This window comes from Vombatus ursinus, unplaced genomic scaffold (assembly GCF_900497805.2).
Source record: "Vombatus ursinus unplaced genomic scaffold, bare-nosed wombat genome assembly UNPS02015255.1, whole genome shotgun sequence".
Taxonomy (NCBI): Eukaryota; Metazoa; Chordata; class Mammalia; order Diprotodontia; family Vombatidae; genus Vombatus; species Vombatus ursinus.
This window is the reverse complement of record NW_020955033.1, coordinates 10723939-10744173: the sequence shown is the minus strand read 5'-3', so window position 1 is coordinate 10744173 and position 20235 is coordinate 10723939. Positions and strand designations below refer to the sequence as shown.

The following is a 20235-nucleotide window of genomic DNA, read 5'->3' as shown; positions in this document are numbered from 1 at the left end:
TCCAGTTCACCATATTTGTAGCCAGCATGGGATGTTAGTGAAAGATACTCCAGTCCGCTGATTCTAAGAGTCTCTCTTAAAGAACATCTTGCTGATGGGTCAGGAAGTATGATAATTAAATTTCAATAATGAAAGACCAGAAGTAGAAAAGGAGAAGGTTTTTTTTTTTTTTTATTGAATCATACCATTTGGAATTCTTTCTGGGATTAGCAATATCAGTGCTTCCATGCAAGTCACTTCAGATCGCCTTGCCTGTTTGTATCTGGAATCCTACCAGGAGTAACACCACTGAGTCTTCCTGCTGCAGGCTTCTTTAACACTGCACCTCATTTCCTTCTACTGTCATTTTCATTCATAGTTAAAGTGAAGTGAGTTTTGTTATATGTTTTGGGTAGTAAACTGCTAAAAGTATTTGAACACCTTGTAGAGAAAAGAGACCCAAGGTGAATACGGGCCTAGCCTCACTCTAGCTGCATCATTCATATTTTAATTATAATTTTTATTGGATATTACAATTCATTTTGGAGGGTTCTATTGCCATTGACAGTTAGTATTAGTGACATTTTCCCATCTGTACTTAGCTCATATCTATCAGAACATAATTAAATTGATAGTGAGCTATCTTAAAGTTAGGTACAGACCTTGGGTTTTAACATATTCATGATGGAGCTCATCTAATTTCAATGCATGTTACCCTTACTGAAATCAATAGTTAGAACATGAATATAAGCAAAGTCTTAAAGAATTGTGAAGGTTTAAAGAGAGTCATGTAGTATAACATCATGGAACCTACCTCATATCTATTAATAGATTAGATTTAAGGAAACGAATGCTGGTTTTTAGATAATTATTTAGTCTATTTGACTATCCCCCCAAACCCCAAATGGGATCATGAAGAATCACACAAGTCTGAATAGCAACCAAAACTTGCTACTCTCTAACTCTCCAACGTATACTCAACTTGTCCTAGAGTGTGACTCATTATAGTGTTCAATTGTCTAATTCACAATTTATATCTACAAAGCTTTCCTCTCTCCCAGGCTCCAGCTTCACATCTCCAACGGTTTACTACGTATCTCCAAGGAGATAGCCTGTCATTACTTCAAACTCAATGTGCCAAAGTTGAACTCATTACCACACAACTTAAGTGCTCCTCCCTCCACGATTCCCAGTTTCTGTCAACAATTCTATCAAGTTATTTCTCTTCTCTTTTAAGAGTCCTATATCTACTAAATTACAATCCTGTTAATGCTTGCTTTTCAAATTTTCTTTTCCACCACATGTCCACCACTCTACTTTGTCCAGTTTTTTGCTACTGCCAACAGTGCTGCTATAAATTTTTTTATATATGGAAACTTTGTTTTATACAGGCATTTTTATTGCACTTTACTTTATTGAGATTCGCAGATACTGCATTTTTTACAAATCGAAGTTTTGTGGCAAAAACTGTGTTGAGTAAGTCTATTGGTGCCATTTTCCTAACAGCATGTACTCATATCGTGTCTGTGTCACATTTTGGTAAGTCTTGCAATATTTCTATTTTTTATTTTTATTTTTTTTTATTTTTAGGCAATTGGGGCTAAGTGACTTGCCCAGGGTCACACAGCTAGTAAGTGTCAAATGTTTGGTTTGAGGCCGGATTTGAACTCAGGTCCTCCCGATTTCAGAGCCAGTGCTCTATCCACTGCACCACCTAGCTGCCCCCCCCTAAATCTTACAATATTTCAAACTTTTTCATTATTATTATATCTGTTGTGGTGATCTGTGAGCAGTGATTATTGATATTATTGTAATTGTTTGGGGATATCATGAACCACACCCATAAAAGAGGGTAAACTTAATCAATAAATGTGTGTGTTCTGATTGCTCTACCAGTTGGTGGTTCCCCTATCTCTCTCCCTCTCCTCAGGCCTCCCTATTCCCTGAGACACAACAATATTGAAATTAGGCCAATTAATAACTCTACAATGGCCTCCAAGTGTTCAAGTGAAAGGAAGACTCATTCAATGAGGCAGACTTCATTGTTGCCTTATTTTAAGAAACTGTCAGAGCCACCCCACCCTTCAGTAACCACCACCCTGATCAGTCAGCAGCCGTCAATTCCAAGGCAAGACCCTCCACCAGCAAAAAGATTATGACTCACTGAAGGCTCAGATGACAGGTTGCATCTTTTATCAATAAAGCATTTAAAAAATTAAGGTATGTATATTTTTTTAGAGATAATACTATTGTACACTTAATAGACTATAGTAATAGTATAACTTTTATATGCACTGGTAAATCAAAAAACTTGTGACTTGCTTTATTGCAGTGGTTTGGGCCTATAATTGTCTTCCTTGGGCTCTATGCCTAGTAGCAAAATCCCTGGGTCAGAGAATATGGAGATTTTTAGTCACTTTGGTTAGTTTAATTCCCAATTGCTTTGCATGATGGCTGAACCACTCTACTTTGATACACCAATGGTGTATTAGTGTGCCTTTCTTTTCATAATAATTCCATCATAGACTGTTGAATATTCTTGTCTTTTGACATTTTTGCCAATCTGTTAGATGTTGGCCATAAACTGAAGACCATAGGGACACAAATTATATTTTTACTCATTGCATTTACTCATTATTCATTGTATTTTTATAGTAAGAATATCAATATGAATATAGTTAATTTCCTCTATGTAGAATATCAACTTGTTGGTCATTAAAGATAACATGGGTATCAAGAGAGAAATTAGCTTTAGCTTAACAGTTAAGAACTGTGTGATTCCTAGCAGCTTTTATTCCCCTGTCCATCACTTTGACTCGTATTGCTGAAGCAAAGGGGGCCACTAAACATAATAGGCATTTAATAACTGCATGTTGAATGAATCATTGTTTGAATGCATTCCCTGAGACATTAAAATATCTACATCTTTCAGGATTTAGTGTATAAGAATTTCTTCATTTTAACATAGTGGCAGGAAATTAGTTAATAATTCTTATTTTTCTTATGACATTATCTATTTTAAAGGTGCTAATCAATTAATGCTCTTTTTAACTGAGAAGAGAGGGTATTGCTAACTTTATCCTTTGCCAAGAGAGAACACTGACCACGAATAGTAAACCATCCCATGATATAAATGGGAAGGTCAACTATTAGTGCTCACTAAGACTAATGCTACAATATGTGCAAACTATGAGATGGCATGGGATGGTAGAGCCAGATGGACAAGTCAGGACACTGAATTGGGCACTGATGTTTTCTCTGCTACACTGCTTTGGAAAGACCAAATTACTACTTGATAAGAACACATCAATCTCCTACCAGGGAGCTGGTCTACTGTAACTCAAGGCTCATGTGAAAAATGACCTTTATGGACATACCACCATTACTCTATCTTGAGATCCTTCAGCTCCTTCTTTCCCTTAACTCACCATTAAATGTTTTAGTGAATGTTTGGCAAAGTTATTCATATTTCCAGAGGCAGAACAGTCAGCCAACAAGCTAACATTAGTCCTAACATGGACACTTCCTAAGCTTCCAGTTAACAATTAACAACACAACTCTGATTCTGAGGCAGCTAGGTGGTACAGTGGATAGAGTTCTGGTCCTGGAATCAAAAAGACCTGGATTTAAATCCAGCCTCAGACACTATTTTTGTGACCATTGGTAAGTCACTTAACCTCTGCTTGCCTCAGTTTTCTTATCTGTAAAAAAAAAAAAAAAGTAAAATAATATCATCTACCTCCCAGGGTTGTTGCAAGGATCAAATGAGATAAAAATGTGAAGTGCTTTGTTAACCTTAAAGCACTATATAAGTTATATCATTACTGCTACTATTATTATTACATTATCATCTCTTTATAGACATAGTTTTCCAATCCTGCTAAATTAAGGAAAAAGAAAAGTCAGTCAAGGAAGCCAACTTCCTTTTGTTTCTGACTCATCTATTCTGGGCACTTGGAGTGGCAGAGCACCATCCAGTGGTCAGATCACTGGGACAAGAGTAGTAAGGTCCAACTCCCTTGCAAGATTCCATGATAGCATTGCCATAAAAATTTAGATAAATTACTTAGCCCCTCAGTTCCAGTGTGACTACATGAAGAATGTGTCCAACTGCATCTGCCCATACACAATGATTGTGAAGGTTTTAAATTGAACATTTACAGTATTTTGAACTCCATAAAGCAAGATATTATATATATAAGAGATATCAAAATAAAATTTAAAAAATTTTAAATTTTTGAAATTTTAAAAAATTAGCTAGTGCTGATGAACTCTACAGAGGGCTAATCAACAAGTAATCCACTCATTTTGAGATGAAGGTCTTTTTCTTGCCATCTAGTATAACTATGCCTGAACTACTTAACTGCTTTTCCAGAGCTGTAGGTTTCAGGACTCTCACTGCCAAACATTTTTTTCATTTTTATATTCCACTCCCCTCCAACTACAACATTATCGTAACCTTAGTTTGGGGATCTTTAATCCTTTCCCCCTCCCTGATTAAATATGCTTGCTGAAGCTAAGCAAAAATATGCTCAACCCTTTGGTTGGTAGCTGAGTTTTGTTTCTTCCTTGGGTTTGCCCCAGCTGACAGACAGTACAGTAGCTTAGCTCAGGCTTCAGTGATACTTGGGGGTAAGAAATCACTGAGAAAGAGGGTCTCTTATGCTATTTGGATCAAGCAAGGATAAAGGAGTCAAGTAACTCATAAGAAATCACATAAAAGCTTGGAACTTTTAAAAAAGAAAGGTAACCCAATTGATCAGAGCTTCAGAACAAGAGCTGTGTTTGATTTTAGTCTTGACTGACATTGCTTATTCTTATATTCTTGGTTATAGACTTCTAATGATACATGAGAGGCAGTGTGGTATAATGGTTGGTGGATGGTGGCGGAGATAATACTCAAACTTAGGCTTTTTTGAGTCTAGTCTCAAGTATATCTTCTTGCATTTCCAGAGAAAGGATGAATAAAAATATTTGGTTAATTCAGCAAATCCTTGTGCATTTTTAAATATATAAACTATTCATAAAAACAGAAGCACAATGGTAAAACTTGGTTTTGCTCTTCGAGGTAAATTGTTTTGGCAAAACAAGGATTTTCGGTGAAAGGAATCTTTGATTGCATACCTTTCTCTACTTTGACCTGCTACAGCATAAGATTAAGTCTAAAAGAGGTACATAAGAGTTTTTACCAAAGAGGTTTAATATTAGAAGTACTAGAAAGATTTCATATACCTTCTATTTTATGTAAGATTTTACTCTTCGTCTTCAACTACCTCACCAAACATATTGAATCAGTTGCCACATCTCATAATTTTAATCTCTGCAATATATATGTCTTATATACCCCCTTCTCCCTACTCACACAGCCACCATTCTAATTGTGGCTCCAGTCTCTCGTTGCCTGGATTATTGCAATAAGCTCATAATTAACATCCCTGTCTCAAGTCTGTCCCCACTTCCAACTATCCTGCAGTTCCTTCCTCTGCTCAATTCCATCCCAGGCAATCTTGCTATCTGCCTTGGCACAATAATCAAATCAATATTATTGTTGTTTCTGGAAAGGAATGTAAATCAATTACCCTGTGGATCAACTCACTCTCCATGTGACTCTCCAGAGCAGAATTTTCTTCTCTGGCCACCATTTCCCTGTCTCTATTAGAATTACTCCCTCAATTTCTTGAGAGCAGTGACTTTCAAATTTTTATATTTGTATCCCTAGCACTTAATAAAATGCTTAGAATAGAGTAAGTGCTTAATAAGCACTTTTTCAATTATTCATTGATTTAAGAAAATAATTGGCCCTGATCATAGTGAATATCAAATAACATTAAAAAAACTATATTTTAGTGGACAGGATATTATTCATTACTGATATGAGAATCATTCCTGGATCAGCTGTCTGTATATGAGATTATAAATTTTTAGGATAAAAATAATAATACAAAACTAGAAGAATAAAAACGCAAAAAAAATCAGTTGCATAATTAAAACAAATTGAACAACTATACAAGTTATTGATGATTAACAATAGGATATTGGTAATAGGAAGAAGAGACATAAAACAGTTATGCTAATTTGATATAGAAGTTTAACTGGCATAAATTAATTGCCATAACAAGAAGACTAAAAGAGCCTAAAAAGTACTTAGTAAGTAAGTATGAAACTTGGCCAACAAGTGAAGAGATGTGGCAGTCAATGATATCACCAGCTTAGAATATAAACATGTTTATAAAATCTCACGAAGAAGGATGGTGCAACATTATGAGCAGTTGTCTCATAAAACAGAAGCAATGGATGGTAAGACTAGGTTAAATAAAACTGAGAAGAAAGCTTAGAAAAAGACCAAATAGACAAAATCATTCAGAGGACACTTAAGTATGAAACTGGGAGGATGACAACAATTTTTTTAAATGGAAAATATGTGCAAAGATTAAAAAAAAAAACTAAACAACTTTCATCATCAAGGGCAATGGTGCTACTGTTCCTAGACTCCAATATGACCATTTCAAATGTATGTATGGAGAAGGCATAAATGGCAGTAAGGACATCAAAGACCAGAAGTTCAGTTGAGCTGGACTAAGTGCACAGAGGAGTGATTCCATTTTGAGGGTATTGAAGTATCAACTCATAAGGTATCTAAAGATACTAAAATTGTTGGGGGAGGGAGGGAGAAATCTCCCATATAAAAAGAATGCATGTGAGAGAGTATGCATAACTGTTGACCTATATATCTACTTTCCTGTCTATGTAAAATTTTTCTGGGAGCAACATACACATATGTGTTCTTCCATCCCCCATGCTAAACTAAACAAAAGCAAACAAAAGACACCCCACTCACTTGATCACCCATTACCACTAGCTATCAGTGTAAATTTCTCATTTCTTCCATAGCTCAATTCCTTGAGAAGACCATCTACAATTGGTGTCTCCACTTGCTTTCCTCTCACTCTCTTTCTAACTCTTTGTAGTTTCCTTTTTGACTTCATCATTCAACCAAAATTGCTCCCAGAGGAAAATAGAATGCTATTTGGCGGGTTTTAGCTGGCTGTAACATATAACAAATAAGGAACTATGAAAAAGGACCACAGTAAATGATGCCATCAAAGAAATGTATTATTGAAAAAGAATGCTACCTAAAATGGTGAAATCTCCATGCTATTTCCTGGTCATATCCACATCATGCTACCAGCATATTCGTCATCATCCTGATCCTGTAACCTCTTCTCCCGAATTGTTGATTCTATCCCAGCAATATTGGGTTCTGATAGATAAGCTTTGGCCTCATCTTGCCTGGAATTATGGCTCCATACCACTTTCTAGCCACCTTTATCCCCACTCCCTTCACAGTTCCCTTTTATGTGTTATGTTGTCCCATTAGAATAGAAGCTCTTTGACAGCAAGGACTTTATTGCTTAAATTTATATCCCTAGAGGTTAATACAGGTTCCTAGCACACAATATATGCTTAGTAAATTATCTATCTGTCTGTCTCTCTATCAATCTATCTGTCCATCTACCTAACAATATATGGTAAGAATAAGAGATAACTAATAGAAAGCCACTATGCCCCAGTGATATCTTTGTGATATCTGTTAAGAGAAAGCAAGGAAGGCCTGAACATATCAGATGATTTCTCTGGGACAGACTTATGAGGAGGAATGGATAAGAATTGCACAGGAGTGGCAGGTAGAGATGGTGTGCAATATGCCTCACTGGAGGGAGCATTCACTTGAATTCACAAATCCTTTGGAGTTACTGAGCTAAGCTGAAAGTGGGAGGGGAGTTGGCAAGTACACTAGGTTATTATTTGAAGTACATACTTGTTCAGTGTTTCACATAGCTGTGATTTTGTTAGCATGGATACTCCATCTATATGGATTGCAACACTTCTGCAACTTAGTAAATGATCTTCATAATTTTCTGTGGCGGAAAAATTTATTATCCTGCCACCAATCTGGTGATACAGATCCCTACACTTAGCTAGACTGATACTCAGCTAAAAGACACTCTGGACCTGTATTTGAAGCCTTTCTGCCTTGATAGGATTTCATAAAATTTGTTCTCCATAGATACAGCCTGTAGCAGCGTCACCTCCATGGCAATGGGGGCAGGAGGAGAAATCTATACAACCTTTAAATTCCCCAATCAGAAAAGCTTCTTGTCAAATATTTTAAGTAGTATCTCATTCACATCCTTGTTCTTCTACAGTGGCAAATTTTCTCATTCCCCTCAAGGATCACTGACTGGTGAGTTTTCATATCATGAAGACAAAACTCTTTGTGAATGCTACTGCTTTCCTGTACTAAGTTTAGGATGGAAGTAAAATGCACTGCCAAACCTCTGACATTACCCATGCAATAAAAAATACAGCCATCATAAATATGGCAGCCATCTGAAATGTCTGAAGAAAATAGAAAATTTCTTTTATTTACTTTTGCTCCAGAGATATAAGATAGGAGATATATTAGACAATAGCTAACAGAAATGGTTGACTCAAGATAGAGTTTTTTTTTAAGATTGTAGGGACATCTGGGAGTGTTTGTGGGCAGCAGAGAAAAGATTAGAAAGTCTAATGATAATAAAGGGGGGCAATCTGCTGGAGGAGATTAGAGGGCAAACAAGGCAGTTTGATTTGGCAAAGGCACATCTTTATACGAGATAGAGGTAAAAGAGGAGATAGTGGGAAAAGATATCTGAACAATGTAAGACAAGGAGGGAGAAGGGGGAGATCTTGGCAAAAGATCTCACTTTTTATGACTAATATAAAAGGCAAAATTCAAATCCATGTTTTTCCTGACTCTGGGTCCAGTGCTGCTACCACTTTACCAAAGTAAAGCTTTACTGTTTTGCTTCGTCTCAGAAGTGGATATGCACAATGATAGATGAGGTTACCATCACAAACCTCTGTTCTCTTTCCTATTGCCTGAACCAGCCTTCAGAGAAGAGCTGAGAAATGGCAAGTTTCAGATGGCATTTTTAATGGCAATGTTGAGGCTGCAATTCTGTCTCCCCATACAAAGAATCAGGATCCTCTCTGTTTTGTTAAGATATGATGGCCCTGGATCCACCTATAATTTCTTTGCCCTTGAGGCATAAACCAATTTCCTGCAAAATGGCCTTGCAATTTTTTCCAATTTATTTAAGTATTTATACTCCATGCCTACATTATAAAATTATGACTGATTTCAATAGTAGGCTTCTTATAGTAATTTCTATTTTAGTTCTCACCATTGGGATCTTTTTTGGCATGACAAGTCCATAATAATGCCAAATATTGTGTGATAGAACAGAAACAATGTCAAAATACCTAAATTATTTTCTAATAATCCACAAATCACACTGACAGACTCTCTCTTTTTCTCTCTCTCTTGCTCATATGCATTTTATTTTATTATATGTACTCATGTGTGAATTTATATGCATGATTATTATTTGCTCATATAAATTCTCTTAAAGTACCAGAGAGAGACAGAAAAGAGAGTAGGGCAGAAGAAAACAGAACATTAGCCTAGCAGAAATACAGACTACATGGGATACCCAGCTTACAGCATCTGGATTCTTTTGTTAAAACTGTCTGAGACATCTCACCAAGGAACAACACCTTGGTTACTTGGTAACCACTTCTGGTGAATGGTGCTGTAAACTCTCTGGAGAGGGAGATAATTATTAGTGCTCTTAAATTTTTTAAAAGTGACTATTTAAAATCAAACACAAAACTAATAACAGATAGAATGGTAGCCTCTCCTAAGGAGCAACATATATGCAACTCTATTAATATTCACAAGTGTTGCATTAGAGGGTATCTTTTTTCCCCCAAAGCAAGCAGTGGGCACTTGTCTCAAGCTGCTCTATTCAGTTTGCTGCTGCTATGACAACTCTCCAGAGGCAAATGTCAGGTCAGCTCCAGGCATATATGTCTAGGACATAATTGCTTTGTCAGAGACCTAATAGCCACCTACGTTCACTCTCTGGAACTGCTAAAAGCTTCAGTGCCCAAGTAACTAAGTGATGTAATGTTCTTTAGCCACCCTTTCCTCCACGTGCCCCATTCTATAACCTCTAATTTATAGTTTTATTCTATTTGGCCACAGACCTAGATGCTTCTACACGTGTGCTGAAAAGTTAACAAGTGTACCATTCACAAAGCACCCATTTTGCTGTTTGGTCTCTAGTAGGTCTTTATATCTAGGTATTACCATTCTTATACTATAGAAAAAAAACTCCTCAGATCACCTGTGTTCACGAACAAAACACTAAGAGCCATTATTTCTTTTTTTTCCCTAAAAAATGTCCTGGTCACTAAGCAACATTTAACTCAAGTCAATGAGAATTTATTAGAATGTCCTCTTATAAAATTAGAGCTGCATTCATTCTTGCCAAAGAGGGATATGCAAAGAAGCAGGAAGACAAGATTTTTGCCCTTGAGATCCTTGAAAAGGAAAATAACATATTATAAAAAATACCCAGGGAACAAATTCAGTACAATATAGTCTATATAAAAAGTGCAATGGTTCATGGATCAGGGATCCAGAGAAGGCAGGAGAAATCATTTGTTCACTGAGTGTGGTAGTGTCTATATAACCAAAGAAAGCCTTGGACCTGGAGTCACAAGATCTACATTCTGGCTCCATCACTTACTAGCTTTGCAGACCCCTGTGCAAATCACTTCACCCCCTTGAGGTTGCAGTTTTCTCATTTGTAAAATGAATAAGGGGGTCATATGGACTAGATGACCTCTGAGGTCTGGCCTTCATTACCATTGTACATGACTTCTGGGTACTGGAACACAGGGAGGTTTCATGAGGAAGGTGGGGCTTGAGCTAGGTGTTCAAAGAGTACATGACCATTGGATTAGAGAAGAGGATGAATCAATCAATTAGTCGCTTACTATATTCCAGGCACTGAACTAAGTGCTGAGTATACAAAGAAAGGTGTAAAAAATTAGTTTCTGCCTTCAATCAGCTCACATTGTAATGGGGTAGAGAACATGTAAATAACTAGGTACATACAGTATCTACACAGAGTAGATAAGAGAAGGCCACTCAAGTGGAGGGAAATGCATGAATAAAGTTAAGGAGGAGGGAGTAAGCTTAGTGAATATACAGTAAATCAAGATAAATATCTGAGTGTTAAATAGCTACTCCACTCCTCAACTCCATTCTCCCAAATCTCAGGAATAATAACCAGAATAACCCCTTGTATTTGTATAGCCATTTAAAGTCTTCATTGTAATTCAACATGCATTTATTATATCCTGAGAGAACTCTCTCCAGTCTCCCCATTCCAAAACAAACAAACAAACAAACAAACAAATAACAGAAACATAATCTATCCTTATACCAGAGTGATTACATCATCAGAATAGCAAATCAGTTTTATATACTAGTAATGAAGTGGTATCAAGTCAAGTCAACAAGCATTTATTAAATATATACAATATGTCAGGTACTATGTTATACTCGGTAGTTACAAAAAAAAAAGGCAAAACAAAACAAAAAGCCTAAACATTCTCTGCTCTCGAGATCACAGGCTTATTGTGGAGACAACATGCAAACCATTATTTATTTACAAATAAGATATAAAGAGGATACATTGGGAGGTAGTTTTAAAGGAAAGGCACCAAGATGAAGGAGGGTTCTTGCAAATGGCAGGACTTTGGTTGAGATTTGAAAGAAGCGTGGGAAGCCATGAGGCAGAGGTGAATCAAGAAAATATTTTTAGAGATTGACATCTAACAAATGCTATTGAGAGGAATTCACTAATGATGAAAAGAAAAAAAAAGGTAAATAAAATTTCTCTTTTTCTTTCAGTTATGTCAAGAGTATGATACTGAGGGTAGAAGACCTGCCCTGGCCTCCAACAAACTTACTGTTGCATTATTAATTATCAATTAGTATAAAAAGGTGGCCTAACTAATTTTCTTACTCCTTACAGAATACTATTTTATCACTAAATTAGTTTATTAAATTAGAGATATCTTCTTCCAGAAAAAAATGGCCCCAAGAAGAAAATCACACTTTAGAATGAAGCAATTCATATAAGAATACTAATAATAGCCAGCATTTATATAATGTTTAAAGTTTGAAATGTATTTTACATATGTTAACTCCTTTGGTAAGTCATATAGGACCTACAGGTCACCTAGTCCTACCTCACAGATGAGGACCCTCAGACTTAGAGAAGTTATACCTTCTGTTACTAAACAGAAAGACAGAAAGTAGTGTGGGAAATAGAATAAACAACAGATTGACTCAGGCCTTATGGGCATAATATCTTTTCTAAACTTAGTTTAGTCTGTAAAAAGAAGATGCTAGGTAAAATGATGCTATGGGGTCAATTCTATCAGAATAAAGTTTAAAGTAGGTATTTGCTTTTGTGATATTAATTGAGATTTCATGACTTTACAATAGAGGTTGGATTTTATTTATTAATATTGTGGTTGTGAAATCACTTTGGGGCAACCTTATATATTAATGTATATATATATATATACACACACAAACATAATAACATGTATATATATGCTCATATAAATATATGTGTGTATTTATACAAGTATGTGTTCTGCCTCTGACACATATTGGCTGTGTGACCTTGGGAAATCAGCATAACTTCCAGTGCTCTAGTCAACTTTCTAAGATTATAAATGGAAGTTGCTAACCTACATCTAAAGAAAAAATTTTCTCACCTAGGAGTTCCCTAAGTCAATGAAATCACAGGTCCAGTCTCTATTGAGTCCTCAGAATCCTCTGATCTGATCCATTCACAGAAAGTATCCCTTCTTCAACAAATCTGGCAAATGATTATTTACTCTCAGTTTGAAGACTTTAAAAAAGGAGGAATCTGCTAGCTCTCAAGTCATCCCATTGCACTTTTGGATGCCTCTAATTGTTATGAAGATTTTCCTGCCTTAAAGCCTAAATTTATCTCTTTACAACTTCTACCTATTTCTCCCAGTTTGGCTGTCTGGGGCCAAAGAGAACAAGTATAATAATCTCTCTTCTATGTAATGATTCTTCATATATTTGAAGACAAGCTATCGTGTCTCCTTTGCATTTTGTATTCTTTAGCCTAAACATGCCAAGTTTCTTCAAATAGTTCTCTCATACCATAGACTCACGGCCCTTTGCCTTCCTGGCTGGCCTCCTCTGGATAATCCAGTTTAATAATGTCCTTCTTAAGCCATGGGGCCCAGAACTAAACATGATACTTCATATGAGGTCTGATGGGGGCAGATATAAGTGGGACCATCACCTCCCTATAGTCTATGCTCCTCTTAAAGTAGCCATAGATCATGTTTTATATTTTGGTAGCTATCTCACATTGCTGTCTCATATGGAGTTTATAATCCACCAACACCCCTAGGTTTTTTACAGAAAAGCCATTGTCTATGTATGTCTCCTCCATCTTATACTTGTGAAGTTGACTATTTTCTACCCAAGTGCAAGATTTTACATTTGTCCCTTTTGAATTTCATGTTGCAAGATTCAGCCTATGTGCAAAATATAAACAAGACTATCCCTTTTGAAAGATAATAAGATAGTGCAGACATCTACAGAACCCAAAAGAGTGAATTGAACTTCACCAAAGTTACCATTTCCAAAATAAATCTATAGACATCATCAACCCTTCTGTATATTATCCACAAAACATGGCAAGAAGAGATTTTTAAAAAGTAATTACATTCAAAATAACCATAGAATGTGTGAAATATTTAGGAGTCTATAAATTAAGATACACAGGAGCTAGATAACTAAAACTACAAAACTCTCTTTATGGAAATAAAGTTAGTCCTAAATAATTGGAGATATATTAACTGCTCATGGATAAGGCCAGACCAATATAATAAAAATGACAACACTGTCTAAATCGATTTATTTAGTGTCATACCAATCAAACTGTGTCCCCACCTCAGACTCAATGCTAACTGAAAAGAGAAAAGATTTTCATGAGCAAAAATAGTTGGCTGAGACTTATCTTTCTAGAGGAATGACACATTTCAAAATAGGACAATCAAAGGGTTAGATATAGCTAATAAAGATAAACTACTGATCATAACCCTGTAGATTAATTTTGTGGGTTTTTTTTTCAGAGAAATAGTTTCTGAGCACAGTCTATCCTCTGAACATTTTTACAAGGCTGATGACATAAGTGACTGTGGTGATGGTGATAATTTTTATCATGGTGAGTATCAGTCCTCTCTATCAAATCCTATCAAGTTAAACAGGAGAGCTAGAGTAGTTTTGTATGTGTTATTACTGTAGGATACCATTAAATAAGATCTTTTGTAATGGGAAAATACTATTTTCTTATGACATTTGAAGATATCCCATAACATATAAAGATATTGCTTACTGGGTACAGGATAATTCATAGATTCATTTCAAAGACAAACTGAACTGTTTCTATTTTTTTTTAAATCATTACTCTAACCTTATTTCAGAACCACAATTAGCTGAATATAGGAAAGCTACTCTACTGCTTTTTTTCAGTAATGTATAATATCTACCATATGAGATTATCAAACCATTATAACTACTTCCACTTTTGAAATCATAGTTCAAGTTTAAAATGATTATAATATATGCGTGACTACAGCTCAGTTCCCTCAATACAGATGACAGTGTTATGTCAAGGTAACTAATATGTTTTAAAGTGAATAAATGAAAGAGAAAAGACAGGATAAAAGGTAGACAAATTATATGAGAGGAATTATTAAAATGAATATATGTTATGAACAAAATATGTAGAAATACTAATTTATGCACTACATCTAAAATAATTTGGTTTTAAATAAGTAATACTAATAAAGCTCTTGACACTTCAATTCACATTCTGAACCATATGCATCTCAGATATTGGCACATAAAGTGTATTAACTAATTACACCCAACTTTTCTGCCTTGATCAAATTGCTTTGTGTGGCCCGTTAATGACATATATCAATGATTCCAAATAGATGTGAAAATGACACAATGTCTTGCCTATAGAAATGAAGTTGAAATACAAGTTAAGTTAGATTTAGAATGCACCCTGACCCACTCCTTCAGAGCAGTGAATAAAAGCCATACCAAATGCTTACATCAAAAAAGCATTCAAATTATTCTGTGTTTTGGGGGGGTGGCTACCAGGAAGGAGAACTATTTTAATGTCTTTCCCTTCAAATATTTTATCAATTTGTACTACTCATCTTTCATGGGATTTGCTCCTGCTCTCCATTATGCTTAATAATCACCTTATCTTCTTTCTTCTCTTCACCCATCCCTGCCTTTTGAAAAATCTTAATCATCTCTCATGGCCCAGGCTCAATACTGCTTCCTCTGTGAAGACAATCCTGATCCAAATAGATAGAAGAAATCTCTCATTTCTCAGATCTCCCAAAGTAATTTGGCTGTCCCTCCTTGATGCTCTTTTATTGAATCAGACTTTAATTGGAATTGGAAGGAGCCTGAGATGTCATTTCATCCAACCTATACCTAAATAAGAATGCTATCTGCAATATCCATGCTTTTACTTATGTCTCCATCACTAACTCACCATTAGTGATGGCAAAATCAACACTTTCTACATATGGACAGTCCCAGTTGTTAGGATTTTATTTTATTTTATTACACCTATTAAAATCTGACTCTGCAACTTCTGCCAGTAGTTTCTGTTTCTGCCTTCCCAGACCAAGAGGTCATGGACCATGTCTTCTTTATCCCTGTATTACCTGAAGCACTTAGCACACTCTCTTCCACACTGGAGAAGCCTAATAAACATCTGATGACTTAGTGTGATTGAATTGCACATACCTATTTTACCAGGAAAACTGCAAGCTAATAAGAAAGCCTTAGAGCAAATTAACTTGCTGAAATAGAGCTGTCATCCAGAAAATCAAAGGAACTCAACTTAGCAAAATTTTATTTTTGTTACTTGTATGAGACATCACTCATGAAGCAACTTTGATTTAATGATGAAAAAGTTATACTCATTCTTCTTTGAGTTCCATGTACTCTGTGTAAAAGCCTGGGGAATTTATAGCTGAATTTTGATGATTAGAATTAAAGGATAGGCAGGGATAGTTAAAACAATGACTAAACCAAAATCATCCTAACTTTAAAATGAATGATTAATAATTATTCCACAGCAGATTTGTCCTCCTTATTGATTTTTTAAGTTCATATTAAAATTACTTTGTATTTCACGAGTAACTTGATCTGATGGCAAGGGGAAGTGGCCATCATATGATACACAATAAGGGAAGTTAAATCTAGCATTAAAAATGTGACCAAAAAAGAGAGAGATTATATACTTATGGTTCTAGGTTCTTAATCATCCTCATTAAAAAAAAACCCTCAAAAATGACAATGTTTTAATTATGATGGGTAGTAGGGAATATACACATATAATTGTATGATTCACTAATCTAGCAGTAGCTTTTGGAACATGGACTCTTCTCCCTCACCAAAATATGAATGCACATAGCTATGAATGCAAAAAATACTTTATTTTTGTTCTAAGATTTCCATTTCTATCCCCATCATTAAGATGATATTTTCATCTTGTGGCAAGAATGAGATTCAACATTACATAGACACTATTCACATTTCAGGGATGTGAATATAAATAATATACTTACTGCTCCAGTAGAATTTCATTTCCTCAAGGGTAAGAACTATATCATTTTTTCACCTCTATGTCCCCAGCGACTATCAAAGTACCTTGAACAGTGTAGACAGCTAAAAAATGTTTTTGGAATAAATTTTTAGCTTTTAAATAGACAAACCATTTTTTTTTTAGGCAATTGGGGTTAAGTGACTTGCCCAGGGTCACACAGCTAGTAAGTGTCAAATGTTTGGTCTGAGGCTGGACTTGAATTCAGGTCCTCCTGACTTCAGGGCTGGTGCTCTAACCACTGCACCACCTAGCTGTCCCTTAAATAGACAAATCTTAAAAATATGATACGAGTAGGAAAAAATTGTCATATGTGCCTGTAGTTAGATCAGAGCACAACAAATTCATAAATTCTACTTCTGTTTACCCTTCGATTTTAAGGGTAATTTAAATAAATAAAATCTTCTTTCTTTTTAGGGATTGAAGTAATTAAAGGTATATTTGTTAAGCTTAGCTACTTAGCATAAAATTCAAGATTACATATTGTCTTTCCTATTAGAATATGAGCTCCTTGAGGGCAGGGACAGGGCATTGGCCTTCCTTTGTATCCCTAGCACTTAGTACAGTGTTTGACACATAGTAAACATTTAATAAATGTTGACTGACTGGAAAACAAAAATGCTTTCATTTAGTAAGGGTTTTAAATAAGACAGAAAGCTGTAAGCAATTTTCCTTTTGAATAAAAGACATAAGAAATGTATTTCATAGACTTACTTTTTTCCCCTTTATTTCTGAATACATTGGCCAGATTTTTTTTTCTTTAGGGATAAAATACACTCAATATATGTGTATTAGAAACACCTATGCACATATTACTCATATGTTATATATGACATACCTACAATTAATTTTTAAAAATCCTATCTAGATTTGTTTCTTTCCTTTCCATATTTCTGACTCATATGGATACATATAGTTGCAAAAATAACACTGCTATGATCTGAAATGCTTAGAGTGTTATTTAACATAGCCAACATTTTAAAGCTTAGATTAGTGTTGTGCTCCTAAATGTTTAACAACCAGGTCTGGCAAGGGGGAAAGGTACACAAGACACATTTCTAAGTTTAGTCTGCATTATTAATATTTTCCCTATTACTTTCTTAAGTCTAGAGAATCTACCAAAAAAATCAAACCCTGATGTGTAGCATTTACAAGTTTTCAAGGTGTAAATGCTCACACTGAAAATTCAACAATTGGCTCTTGCTAGCTGGTTTGAGATGTCTCCAGCACATTCCTAGGTTAGACTATCATGAACAGGCAAACAAATTATACAGTAACAACCATTAGGATTAGTTTGTGTTAGTCAAGACCTAAGACTATTCACAGAGTTCAAAGAGTACAAGTTACTAGAATTTCTTTTGAATAGACACACTATATTAGTCTGAATCAATACCAAGTCAGGTGTAGACTAGATCCCTAAAATGATACCTCTTTGAAAGGAATACATATATATATACACACATTCAATATACATTGAGAAAAATAACAGAGTTGAGGCTATACTCAGGTATTCTACAAACTAAATCAGTATCTAGTCAAATAATGACAGCTGACATGTATGTATACATATATACACACACACAAATGTTATGTATTATAATATATATGTGTATACACACATGTATATGTAATATATATACAGGGGCAACTAGGTTGCACAGTAGATAGAGGGCTAATCTCAGAAGCAAGAATATCTGAATTTGAATCCTGACTCAGAGACTAGCTGTGTGACCCAGAGCAAGTCATTTAACCACAGTCCACATCAGTTTCCTCATCTGTAAAATGGGAAGAGTAATAGTGCCTAACTCCCAAAGTTATTGTGAGAATAAAGTGAGATAATATTTGTAAAGTGTTATGTAAATGCTAGCTGCTGCTGTTGTTGCTGCTGTTTTTATATCTCTTTAAGGTTTACAAAGTGTTTTACACACATAGTATCAGAAAGCTCTGAAGAAAGAGGTGATTTGTCCGGGGTCACTCAGCAAGTGTGTGTATTTGAGAGGTGAGGAGGTGACCTAAATGTGGGTTGTCTTGACTGTAAGATCACTCTGGCCTTCTATTCATTATACTATCTCTCAACAATGAAGGTGCTAACAGTAATATTATACATACTTTACAGATGAGGAAATTGAGGCTCCAAAGGGGTTCAATGGCTTGCCCATGGTTACACAGATAATGTTTCTGAGCCAGGATCTGAACCAGGGTCTTTGTTGACTCCAAGTTTAACACTTTTCCCTTCACTCAGTCGCCTGTCAATAGGATACTAATAGAGTGATCTATGCTATTGGTACATGTTGTATCTGGTCAATTATGATGCGCTTTATTAAAGAAGTCTACATTTTCACAAACCCAATTTTGAACATCTTTCTGAAATACAATGAAATAAATAAGTAAAATGCAGGCATGCATTTAGAACTGGAAGGATACACTCTGTCCAGTTTCTGTGATTACTTTTTAATATCTAAATTAAAACTATCCATAAACAACGTTTTAATTATGGTCAAATATTGTGACTTCAGCCTGAATGAAATCATGGTTTACTCTCAAATATCTGTTGAGGTAATTATTTATCACAACTGCATAAAATATTAGAAAATATATATTTTTTTCTGGTTCTTAAATTAATATTTTCCAAGGTAAACTTTTCAGTCACCTCAAACTAATATTTTTTTAATTGTTGAAGGAACTTGAATGATAATACTACCCAGATCCATTTTTGGTCTATTAAGGGTTAAGGTGGGTTATCTGAATTGTGAATGTCTTAATTAAAGCTCTCCAGTCTGGCAAGCTCACTTGACTGAAGCCTGGTGTTGATGAGGTCAAAATCTTGGGTCCAGAACCCATTTTGTGTTCAATTGGAGAAAAAGCAGTCTTTCATTGCAACTGAACCCCAAAGGAACATTTTAGAATTCTCTGAGTGTGTAAGAAAATCAACTCTAAGTGAACAGTCTTCTAACAAGTGCAAACAGCAACCTCCTTGTATATGGGTAGCATATTGAAAAAAAATAATTAAATTGAAAACATTTGATAAGACCTACAGGGACTCTTATTTGGAGATTCCCATATTACTCAGCCCAAACACAAAATTTCAATCAGTTTTATAGTAATACAGTACAGAAAAGACATTTAATTATAGCAGCATGGAAGATGAAAATTAGTTCAATTCTGATGATAAAATTATGCTTCAGGGCTAAACAGAGAATAGAAATGACTTTTATCTCATTTTATTAACGGGGGCTATAAATGGCATGCTCTTTGCTACTTTATGCAATGGTCTAAAAACAGCCATATCTAGGTTCTGGTATACTACAAAAAACTAAATTTCACTGGCTATGTTTCCCCACATTTGACGAGATGAGAGAACTTAGTGTGCCTGGTCTTGCTGGTATTACTTGAGCCACAGGCCTTTGAGCTCCTGGTGCCTGTCTTGGGTATTCACTCTTCCTTCACAAGAGATTTTAGGAGTTAATTAATCAGTTAGGCTGTGAAATACTGAATCTATGCAGACTGTATTATTGCATTAGGACATAGAGAACATGGCAGTCTACTACCTCTTGCACTGATATTTGCATTGAGTACCAATACGTATGCCAGAAGTTCGAAT

General features: G+C 35.3%; 1 protein-coding gene across 4 annotated transcripts in view; it reads right to left on the bottom strand.

Annotated features, from left to right (window-relative positions):
• LOC114031875 (nucleolar protein 4) overlaps positions 1–20235 on the bottom strand; it is a 427691-nt gene that overhangs the window by 47360 nt on the left and 360096 nt on the right. Inside the window, exons 10-12 of one of the 4 annotated variants that reach the window (XM_027847060.1) lie at positions 18028–18050; positions 7986–7992; positions 3055–3078 (exon numbers count right to left, since the gene is read on the bottom strand). The exons of the other annotated variants lie outside the window; for them this stretch is intronic. Of the exons in view, the coding sequence (XP_027702861.1) occupies positions 3055–3078; positions 7986–7992; positions 18028–18050 (54 nt within the window). The remainder of the gene's footprint in view (positions 1–3054; positions 3079–7985; positions 7993–18027; positions 18051–20235) is intronic. 4 annotated transcript variants of the gene reach the window in all.